This window comes from Carcharodon carcharias, unplaced genomic scaffold, assembly GCF_017639515.1.
Source record: "Carcharodon carcharias isolate sCarCar2 unplaced genomic scaffold, sCarCar2.pri scaffold_1089_ctg1, whole genome shotgun sequence".
Classification (NCBI taxonomy): domain Eukaryota; kingdom Metazoa; phylum Chordata; class Chondrichthyes; order Lamniformes; family Lamnidae; genus Carcharodon; species Carcharodon carcharias.
This window is the reverse complement of record NW_024470954.1, coordinates 847-12,500: the sequence shown is the minus strand read 5'-3', so window position 1 is coordinate 12,500 and position 11,654 is coordinate 847. Positions and strand designations below refer to the sequence as shown.

At 58.4% G+C, this 11,654-nt stretch overlaps 1 protein-coding gene across 1 annotated transcript in view; it reads left to right on the top strand.

Moving 5' to 3' along the window:
• The window catches only part of LOC121275146 (zyxin-like), a 12,758-nt gene extending 3,810 nt beyond the window's left edge, over positions 1 to 8,948 (top strand). The window contains exons 2-4 of the mRNA XM_041182565.1: positions 5,999 to 6,262; positions 6,634 to 6,836; positions 8,889 to 8,948. Of these exons, the coding sequence (XP_041038499.1) occupies positions 6,013 to 6,262; positions 6,634 to 6,836; positions 8,889 to 8,948 (513 nt within the window). The 5' untranslated portion in view covers positions 5,999 to 6,012. The remainder of the gene's footprint in view (positions 1 to 5,998; positions 6,263 to 6,633; positions 6,837 to 8,888) is intronic.
• Positions 8,949 to 11,654: the final 2,706 nt, after the last annotated feature.

The following is an 11,654-nucleotide window of genomic DNA, read 5'->3' as shown; positions in this document are numbered from 1 at the left end:
CCCCCCCAAATACCCCCTCACACCCCACCCAAATATCCCCACATCCCCCACAAATACCCCCTCACACCCCACCCACACCCCCCCAAATACCCCCTCACAGACCACCCACATCCCCCCCAAACACCCCCTCACACCCCACCCACACCCCACCCAAATACCCCACACATTCCCCCAAATACCCCCTCACAGCCCACCCACACCCAACCCAATACCCCCTCACAGCCCACCTACACCCCCCCAAATACCCCCTCACAGCCCACCCACACCCCCCCAAATACCTCCTCACAGCCCACCCACACCCCCCCAATACCCCCTCACACCCCACCCACAACCCCCCAAATACACCCACATCCCCCCCAAATACCCCCTCACAACCCACCTACACCCCACCCAAATACCCCCTCACAGCCCACCCACACCCCCCCAAATACCCCCCACATCCCCCCAAAATACCCCCTCACAGCCCACCTACACCCCACCCAAATACCCCCTCACAGCCCACCCACACCCCCCCAAATACCCCCTCACAGCCCACCTACACCCCACCCAAATACCCCCTCACAGCCCACCCACACCCACCCCAAATACCCCCTCACAGCCCACCCAAATACACCCTCACATCCCACCCACATCCCACACAAATACCCCCACATCCCACCCAAATACCCCCTCACAGCCCACCCAAATACCACCTCACAGCCCACCCAAATACCACCTCACAGCCCACCCACATCCCACCCAAATACCCCCTCACAGCCCAACAAAATACCCCCTCACAGCCCAGCCAAATACCCCCTCACAGCCCACCCACACCCCACCCAAATACCCCCTCACAGCCCACACACACCCCACCCAAATACCCCCTCACAGCCCAACAAAATACCCCCCACACAGCCCACCCTATTACCCCCTTACAGCCCACCCAAATACCCCCTCACAGCCCACCCACACCCCACCCACACCCCACCCAAATACCCCCTCACAGCCCACCCACACCCCACCCAAATACCCCCACATCCCCCCCAAATACCTCCCACATCCCACCCAAATACCCCCTCACAGCCCACCCACACCCCTCCCAAATACCCCCACATCCCACCCAAATACCCCCCACATTACACCCAAATAGCCCCCATATCCCACCCAAATACCCCCACATCCCCCCCAAATACCCCCCACATCCCACCCAAATACCTCCTCACATCCCACCCACATCCCATCCAAATACCCCCTCACAGCCCACCCACACCCCACCCAAATACACCCTCACATCCCACCCAACACCCCTCAACTCCCCTCACACAACCCCTCAACTCATCCCTCATCCCCCTCAACTCCCCCCAAACCGCACTCAACTCCCCTCCCTATCTCTGTAACCTCCTCCAGCCCCTACACACCTCCCTATCTCTGTAACCTCCTCCAGCCCCTACACCCCTCCCTATTTCTGTAACCTCCTCCAGCCCCTACACCCCTCCCTACCTCTGTAACCTCCACCAGCCCCTACACCCCTCCCTATCTCTGTAACCTCCTCCAAACCCTACACCCCTCCCTATTTCTCTAACCTCCTCCAGCCCCTACACCCCTCCCTATCTCTGTAACCTCCTCCAGCCCCTACACCCCTCCCTATCTCTGTAACCTCCTCCAGTCCCTACACACCTCCCTATCTCTGTAACCTCCTCCAGCCCCTACACCCCTCCCTATCTCTGTAACCTCCTCCAGTCCCTACACCCCACCCTATCTCTGTAACCTCCTCCAGCCCCTACACTCCTCCCTATCTCTGTAACCTCCTCCAGCTCCTACACCCCTCCCTATCTCTGTAACCTCCTCCAGCACCTACACCCCTCCCTATCTCTGTAACCTCCTCCAGCCCCTACACCCCTCCCTATCTCTGTAACCTCCTCCAGCCTCTACACCCCTCCCTAACTCTGTAACCTCCTCCAGCCCCTACACCCCTCCCTATCTCTGTAACCTCCTCCAGCCCCTACACCCCTCCCTATCTCTGTAACCTCCTCCAGTCCCTACACCCCACCCTATCTCTGTAACCTCCTCCAGCCCCTACACTCCTCCCTATCTCTGTAACCTCCTCCAGCTCCTACACCCCTCCCTATCTCTGTAACCTCCTCCAGCCCCTACACCCCTCCTTATCTCTGTAACCTCCTCCAGCCCCTACATCCCTCCTATCTCTGTAACCTCCTCGAGCCCCTACAACCCTCCCTATCTCTGTAACCTCCTCCAGCCCCTACACCCCTCCCTATCTCTGTAACCTCCTCCAGCCCCTACACCCCTCCCTATCTCTGTAAACTCCTCCAGCCCCTACACCCCTCCCTATCTCTGTAACCTCCTCCAGCCCCTACAACCCTCCCTATCTCTGTAACCTCTTCCAGCCCCGACACCCCTCCTTATCTCTGTCACCTCCTCCAGCCCCTACACTCCTCCCTATCTCTGTAACCTCCTCCAACCCTCCCCATCTCTGTAACCTCCTCCCACCCTCCGAGATCTCTGCTCCCCCCCAATTCCAGCCTCTTGACCATCCCTCGATTCCCATCGCTCCACCATCTCCTGCCTGAGGAGGGGTTAGGAACTGCCTCCCTAAACCTCTGCACACTCCCCTCTCTCTCTCTATCCCTCCTTCTATCGCTCGCCTTCTCTCCCTTTCTCTCTCTGCCTCTCTCTATCTTCCTCTCTCTGTCTCTCTCTCTCTCTTTGTCACTGTATCTGTCTCCGTGTCTCTCTCTCTCTCTACCTGTTTCTGTCTCTTTCTCTCTCTTGTTCTGACCCTCCGACAGTGCGGCACTCCCTCAGTACTGACCCTCCGACAGTGCGGCACTCCCTCAGTACTGACCCTCCGACAGTGCACCACTCCCTCAGTACTGACCCTCCGACAGTGCGGCACTCCCTCAGCACTGACCCTCCGACAGTGCGGCACTCCCTCAGTACTGACCCTCCGACAGTGCAGCACTCCCTCAGTACTGACCCTCCGACAGTGCGGCACTCCCTCAGCACTGACCCTCCGACAGTGCAGCACTCCCTCAGTACTGACCCTCCGACAGTGCGGCACTCCCTCAGCACTGACCCTCCGACAGTGCGGCACTCCCTCAGTACTGACCCTCCGACAGTGCGGCATTCCGTCAGCACTGACCCTCCGACAGTGCGGCTCTCCCTCAGTACTGACCCTCCGACAGTGCGGCACTCCCTCAGTACTGACCCTCTGACAGTGCGGCACTCCCTCAGTACTGACCCTCCGACAGTGCGGCATTCCGTCAGCACTGACCCTCCGACAGTGCGGCACTCCCTCAGTACTGACCCTCCGACAGTGCGGCTCTCCCTCAGCACTGACCCTCTGACAGTGCAGCGCTCCCTCAGTCCTGACCCTCCGACAGTGCGGCTCTCCCTCAGTACTGACCCTCCCACAGTGCGGCTCTCCCTCAGTACTGACCCTCCGACAGTGCGGCACTCCCTCTGTACTGACCCTCCGACAGTGCGGCTCTCCCTCAGCACTGACCCTCCGACAGTGCGGCACTCCCTCAGTACTGACCCTCTGACAGTGCGGCACTCCCTCAGTACTGACCCTCTGACAGTGCGGCACTCCCTCAGTACTGACCCTCCGACAGTGCGGCACTCCCTCAGTACTGACCCTCCGACAGTGCGGCACTCCCTCAGCACTGACCCTCCCACAGTGCGGCTCACCCTCAGTCCTGACCCTCCGACAGTGCGGCTCTCCCTCAGTACTGACCCTCCGACAGTGCGGCTCTCCCTCAGTACTGACCCTCCGACAGTGCGGCACTCCCTCAGTACTGACCCTCCGACCGTGAGGCACTCCCTCAGTACTGACCCTCCGACAGTGCGGCACTCCCTCAGTACTGACCCTCCGACCGTGAGGCACTCCCTTGTCCAATGGTGTTTGCTCTCACCCTGTGTGTAGCGATGGGGTGTATGTTTTGCAGAGCATGTTACTCAGACCATGGGTTCAGATATTTAGCAAGTTTCAAGACTTGCCTGATTGTGTGGACACTTGGCCTTTGGCAAGAGTGGGACTGATAGTAGGGCGCTCACTCTGGGATACCCTAGACAGGAATACACTGCTATATCATCACTAGCAAGTCACAGCATCGTTCGTGCCAAACCCTGAGTCAACTGGAAGTGGTGACTAGACAATCGAGGGGTTCGGGGTGACCGAGAGAGGTCAGGGGGACGGTCAAAGGGCACAGCCCAGTGCAACACCGGAAGGTTGAGCGTGTGTCCAGGGCTTGTGTACAAAAGGGGAAGAAGGCAAATAGACCAACTCCTCGTGACTCACACACAGAAAGAAACGAAGCCAGATTTCAGTTCCCTCTCTCAGAGTTGAGAACAACATCGGCAACCCTTATCTGTGTGTACACAGAACAGCAGAGAGAGGGCAACTCCCAGCACAAACAGACACGGGGTTAGATACAGAGTAAAGCTCACTCTACACCGTCCCCATCAAACACTCCCAGGACAGGTACAGCACGGGGTTAGATACAGAGTAAATCTCCCTCTACACCGTCCCCATCAAACACTCCCAGGACAGGTACAGCACGGGGTTAGATACAGAGTATGTCTCCCTCTACACTGTCCCCATCAAACATTCCCAGGACAGGTACAGCACGGGGTTGGATACAGAGTAAATCTCCCTCTACACTGTCCCCATCAAACACTCCCAGGACAGGTACAGCACAGGGTTAGATAGAGAGTAAATCTCCCTCTACACCGTCCCCATCAAACACTCCCAGGACAGGTACAGCACGGGGTTAGACACAGAGTAAATCTCCCTCTACACTGTCCCCATCAAACACTCCCAGGACAGGTACAGCACGGGGTTAGATACAGAGTAAATCTCCCTCTACACCGTCCCCATCAAACACTCCCAGGACAGGTACAGCACGGGGTTAGATACAGAGTAAATCTCCCTCTACACCGTCCCCATCAAACACTCCCAGGACAGGTACAGCACGGGGTTAGATACAGAGTAAATCTCCCTCTACAACGTCCCCATCAAACACTCCCAGGACAGGTACAGCACGGGGTTAGATACAGAGTAAATCTCCCTCTACACTGTCCCCATCAAACACTCCCAGGACAGGTACAGCACGGGATTAGATACAGAGTAAAGCTCCCTCTACACCGTCACCATCAAACACTCCCAGGACAGGTACAGCACGGGGTTAGATACAGAGTAAATCTCCCTCTGCACCGTCCCAATCAAACACTCCCAGGACAGGTACAGCACGGTGTTAGATACAGAGTAAAGCTCACTCTACACTGTCCACATCAAACACTCCCAGGACAGGTACAGCACGGGGTTAGATACAGAGTAAATCTCCCTCTACACCGTCCCCATCAAACACTCCCAGGACAGGTACAGCACGGGGTTACATACAGAGTAAATCTCCCTCTTTTCTGTCCATTTTTCTCAAAGGGTGTGGTACTGTTATGCTGTGGTTTGCATTTCCTGTGTGATTCAGCCCGGGTTCCTGCTCCTGCTGCCTGTCTTGAGGCCCCTGGGTGAGTGGGGGGTGGGAGGTGAATCAGCCCGGGTTCCAGCTCCCCGTCCCTGTCCACTGACCCCTGGGTTAGGGAGTGGGGGTGGTGGGTGGTGGGGGTTGGGGGGTGTGGGTTTAAAGCAGACGCCTCTATTACTCCTGCTCCTTCGGAAATGAGGTTGTGAAAGGGTTTTCTCGGTGACGGACGACCTCAGTTGGCTGGATTACCTCCCCTGGGGTGGGGGTTGGGGGTTGTGTAGGGCCAAGTCCGCCGATCCTGATTGACACTCGTCCGGCCTCTCGTTCCCTTAGAGACGAGGCTTTCCGGCCTGACTGGAGCCTTTTGACAGCTCTGGAGTCCCCCCCGCCTCCCTATCCCAGGGGGTGAGTGGACAGGGATGGGGAGGAGGGGTAATCGACCCCCACCCCCGCCACTTGCGCTGACCCGCGGTTGTGAAGCTGATCTTTTAACCTTCATGTCCTGTCTCTCAATCCAGGGTTGGCCGGAGTCATGAGCTCCCCTGACGTGCCTCGGGCCTCCAAGGTCAGTTCCAGCGTCAACGTCACCATCACTGCCCCCAGCTTCTACAACCTGCCCAGGAAGTTTGCCCCGGTGGTCGCTCCCAAACCCAAGGTGAACCCCTACAAGTCGAATAGCCGGCCCGAGACCGCCACCGCCCTGCCTCCCGCGTCCGCTGGCGGCTGCAGCAGGGCCAGACTTGGCCGCGTGGGTGAGACCCCGGACACCGGACCAGCCGAAGGTGTGAGCGCCCACGCCGGTGGTGGGGTAGCGGGGTTAATGGGGGAGGGGAGCTGCGGGGGTTGGTGGGGGGGAGGTGGTGGTTGGGGGAGGGTAGGGCGTGAGGTGGGGTATCCGAGGGGAGGGGAGGGAGCTGATTGGGTGGCCGGATTTGACGGTGAGGCTCCATTCCGTCCGACACAGCGCCCCCCCCCCCCCCACCGGTGGTCCAGCGGGTGCGATTACCCCCGTGACGCGTTGACATAGGACCGTAGCAATGGTGGCCCTGAGGCCAAACGGGGGGGGGGGGTGGGGGGGGGGGGAGACGGTGGCGACGGGTGTCTGTGGCTGAGGGTCACTCAACGGGCTCTTCCTTTGTCTCCTCTCTTGCAGACTTCCCCCTCCCTCCCCCGCCCCCGGCCGACGAGGTTCTCCTCCCCCCGCCGCCCGGCGACATCCCCCCGCCCCCTCCCCCTCCCCCCCCTCCCCCCTTCGAGGACTCCTTCCCTCCGCCGCCGGCCGAGGAGGTTTTCCCATCGCCGCCGGGCCCCCTGGAGGAAGAGGCACCCACAGTCGACTGGACGAGCGAGGCGCAGGTAAGGTCGTCACGAATAGGCTTTGCCCCCTCATTCGCCCTCTCGGGAAGACACGGGTGAGCAGTCGGGTGGTGGTGCTATCCGACTGTGGGTAGGGGGAGGGGGGGAATTCCATAGATGGACGACCCACCGGGAGAACGAAATTCCTCCTCGTCTCACTCTCAGCGGGAGGCCCCTTATACTGAAACCCAGATGCCTCCCTCCTCGTTTTAGTATCCCACGTGAGGCAGGGAGAAACATCCCCTCAAATTCCCTCCTCGTCTCGTCTCAGCCGGAGGCCCCTTATCCTGAAGCTCTGATCCCTCCCTCCTCGTTTTAGATTCCCACGTGAGGCAGGAGGAACATCCCCTCAAATTCCTCCTCGTCTCTTTCTCAGCTGGAGGCCCCTTATCCTGAAACTCTGAACCCTCCCTCCTGTTCCGGATTCCCACATGAGGCAGGAGGAACATCCTCTCCGTAAGCCCCTCCCTCCTCAGAATCAGCAGAGTGAACCTTCTCTGAACGCCTCCAATGAAAGTCTATCCTTCCTTAAATGAGAACAAAACTGTTCACAGTACTATGGCTGCAGACTCGCCAACAGTATAGTTTGAGGGCAACTCGTCTACTTTTATACTCCGTCTCCCCAGCTCTTGCGGTGAAGGACATCAGTCCATTGGCCCTCCGAATCACTCGCTGCATCTGCCTACTAGCTTTGTGTGATCAGTGTCCTAGGACGCCCAGATCCCTCTGTACCAATCTCCTCCATTGAGATAAGGTACAGCTTTCCTTCCAGTCTTTCGGCCAAACTGGGCATCCCCAGTCAGGGCAGGACCCGACACCCTCCCACCACAACCTCCAACCTTACACAGGAACAGGAGGAGGTCCATTCAGCCCTCTCGAGCCTGTTACACAGGAACTGGAGGAGGCCCCATTCAGCCCCTCTCGGAGCCAGTTACCAGGAACAGGAAGAGACCCATTCAGCCCCTCTTGAACCAGGTTACACAGGAACCGGAAGAGGCCATTCAGGCCCCTCTCGAGCTTGTTACACAGGAACAGGAGGATGACCATTCAGCCCCTCTCGAGCCTGTTACACAGGAACAGGAGGAGGCCAATCAGCCCCTCTCGAGCCTGTTACACAGGAACAGGAGGAGGCCATTCAGCCCCTCTCGAGCCTGTTACACAGGAACAGGAGGAGGCCATTCAGCCCCTCTCGAGCCTGTTACACAAGGAACAGAAGGAGGCCATTCAGCCCCTCTCGAGCCTGTTACACAGGAACAGGGAGGAGGCCATTCAGCCCCTCTCGGAGCCTGTTACACAGGAAACAGGGGGAGGTCACCAGCTCTCAGAGGGAGAACAGTTCCCTTCCGAGTATCCCACCTGGACTATTTAAACCCTATCTGATACGGCATCCCCCGTGGTTCACCTGCACTGAAGTTTCCCCACGTCTGATTCATCCTCCCAGAGGTGTGGTTCCTGAGGGTGTGTGCTTTGGCTCCAGACTAGGGCTGTACCAGGGGTCTGCTCTGCTTGTGCGCAGTACCTGACCTGTGTGTGTGTGTTTGTGTGTGTTAATCCCTAGGCTGCAGGAGCTCCCCTCTCGATCCATCCAGCAGTATTGAAATCGAGATCGACTCATTAACCAACATGCTCACGAGATGCAGAATAACGACCCTACAATCCAGGCTAAAGCCGTCTGGCCAAGCGGTGAGTCACTTCCCCCCCACGATTCAGGGTCTGTGGGTCCTAACCTAAACGCCCTTTCCTCCCTCTTACCAGCAGCAACCGGCATCTATATCACCCCACGTTACAGGGTCGAGCTTCAGGCAACTCTTCTAAGTGGAAACCTTGGACTTTATTTAGTGATGCACAGGTGTACCTGCTGTTATTTGGGTGAAGGGAGATACTCTCGGCGGCGCGGTAGTTACCTTGGGGTGGCCGGGGGTGGGGGTTAAACACCCCTGGCTTTGCCCCTGCACCTCCTACCCCCCCCACCCCCCACACATACATTTATCCAAAATTGTAATTAACTACATTCCTTCCCCTTTGACTTTCCGGTACATGTTGTATTGACAGGGTTATCTATCCCGTGATGCTACGATACTGACCCAGGTCTTGAGATTTACCAAATCGTAATTTCAGGTGGGTCTCCTGATCTGTCTGGAATGTCACAGAATGTCTGGAATGTCCTCCGCAGTATCCACATCCCTGGAGCCTGCATTAACATCCAGTGCCTCATTCAGCACCGACCGGCTTGGTGTTGTCTGCGCTTGGTCGGTCGGGGGAGCGGGGGGTGGGGTGGGGCAGTTATCCCCCTCCTCCTTAAGGCGGCCCCCCCCCCCGCCCCAATGAGTGGTCTGCGGGCAATTCGACCCTCCGATTCGACATGGTCCGGTCACCTCATGGGAAACCTCCGCAGGAGAGAGCTCTTCTTGAGTTTCGAAGCTTGATGCACAGGTGTACCTGCTGTTGCCGGCTGGTAAATAAAGTCCAACATTCCCGCAAAGAAACGTTGCCAGACGATCGACGCCATAACGCGGGGCGACAGGAGTCACCAGCCGTTTTGGGGTTCCCCACACGCTTTCCGCACCTACCCCCTCCGACTCGGGAAGGACCGGACTCCGCCTCGTCCGAAGTTGGCAAACTCGTGGGTATTTCCGGAGGTGTTCCCCCTCTCGCAGTATGTGTGGGGGGGTGGGGGGGTAGGGAGGTGCAGGGGCAAAGCCAGGGGTGTTTAAACACCCACCCCCGGCCACCCCACGGTAACTACCGCGCCGCCGAGAGTATCTGCCTTCACCCATGTGGAATCCATGGAGCGTGCGGACACATAATGGGGAACGCTCCACTCGCGGCTTTGGATTGACAAAAAAAAAAAAAGATTCAGCTCATCAGAGACCGGCTTGGGACTAACCATGTAGCGTGTCGGTCTCTGGCTGGATAGGAGGGGACCAGAACCCCTCCATCGCTACCAGTCCGGCGGGGGAACCAGGAAAAAAAACACCGACACGAGGCTCCGGTCTGATTGGTTAATCGTCCTCTCGCTTTGCTTCTTTGTGGAGGATGGATAGGGGAACCAGAAGACATAGGAGTCAGAAATTAGCCATTCAGCCCATCGAGTCTGCTCCGCCATTCAATCACGGCTGATAAATTTCTCAACCCCAGGTGGTAACAAAGATAGGGAGGGGTGTAGTGCTGGAGGTTACAGAGATAGGGAGGTGGTAGGGTCTGGAGAGTTATAGAGATAGGGTGGGGTGTAGGGTCTGGAGGAGGTTACAGAGAAGGAGGGTGTAGGGGCTGAGGAGTTACAGAGATAGGGAGGGGTGTAGGGGCTGGAGGAGGTTACAGAGATAGGGAGGGTGTAGGGGGCTGGGGGGTTACCAGAGATAGGGAGGGGTGTAGGGGGCTGGAGGGTTACAGAGATAGGGAGGGGTGTAGGGGGCGAGTTGGGTACAGAGATAGGGAGGGGTGTAGGGCTGGAGGAGTTACATAGATAGGAGGGTTTTAGTGGGCTGAGGAGGTTACAGAGATAGGAGGGGTGTAGTTGCTGGTGGAGTTTACAGAGATAGGTGAGGGGTAGGGGTTGGAGGAGGTTACAGAGATAGGGAGGGGTGTAGGGGCTGGAGAGGTTACAGAGATAGGGAGGGGTGTAGGGCTGGAGGAAGTTACAGAGATAGGGAGGAGTTGTAGGGGCTGGAGGAGGTTACAGAGATGGGGATGTGTGAGGGGGCTGGAGGAGGTTACAGAGATAGAAGGGGTGTAGGGGCAGAAGGATGTTACAGAGATAGTGAGGGTGTAGGGCTGGAGGAGGTTACAGAGATGTGAGGGGTGTAGGTGCTGGAGGAGGTTTACAGAGATAGGGAGGGGTGTGGGGGCAGAAGGATGTTACAGAGATAGGGCGGGTGTAGGCTGGAGGAGGTACAGAGATAGGGAGGTGTAGGGGCTGAAGGATGTTACAGAGATAGGGAGGGGTGTAGGGATGGAGGAGGTTACAGAGATAGGGAGGTGTAGGTGTGGAGGAGGTTACAGAGATAGGGAGGGGTGTAGGTGCTGGTGAGTTACAGAGATAGGGAGGTGTTTAGGGGTTGGAGAGGTTACAGAGATGGGAGGGTGTAGGGGCTGGGAGGAGGTTTACAGAGATAGGGAGGGGTGTAGGGGCTGGAGGAGGTTACAGAGATAGGGAGGGTGTAGGGGCTTGGGTGGAGGTACAGACAGAGATAGGAGGGTGTAGGTGTGGAGGAGGTTACAGGGATAGGGAGGGGTGTAGGGGGCCGGCTGAGGTTACAGGATAATGGAGGGGTGTAGGGCTTGAGGAGGGTTAAGAGATAGGGAGGTGGGTAGGGTTTGGAGGTGGTGACAGGGCTGGTTGTGTGTGTGACGAGGGTTGGGGGGTGTTGGGTGGGTTGGGGTGGTATTATGCGCGTCGGCGCTGGGACTAAACCTGACCCTCTTACTCTCCGTTGCGACAGGTGAACGACGGAGGCGAGACATCGGCCCAGCAGGAGCCCGTCGCCCTCAGCCCTGCCTGACCGGGCCCCGAATGGCCGGGACTCGCCTGCTGGGGTAGCCCGAGCCCGCGGGGGTCCGGCCGACCGCCCCCCGGGCCCGCCCCGGCCGGAGCAGAGCTGGCCGGGCCTGAGGCTAGGCCCGGCGGCGAGGCCAAGGCCCCCTCGGCGCACAGAAACCGTCCGGGACCGAGGGTCGTCGCAAAGGAGGGGTCCGGAGGACGGAAACAGCCCGATGGGGAAGCGGTGAGTCAATGGCGCGCTCACGCGGGCGTTGGATACAGAGTCAATCTCCCTCTGCACCGGCCCCATCAAACACTCCCGACAGGTACAGCACGGG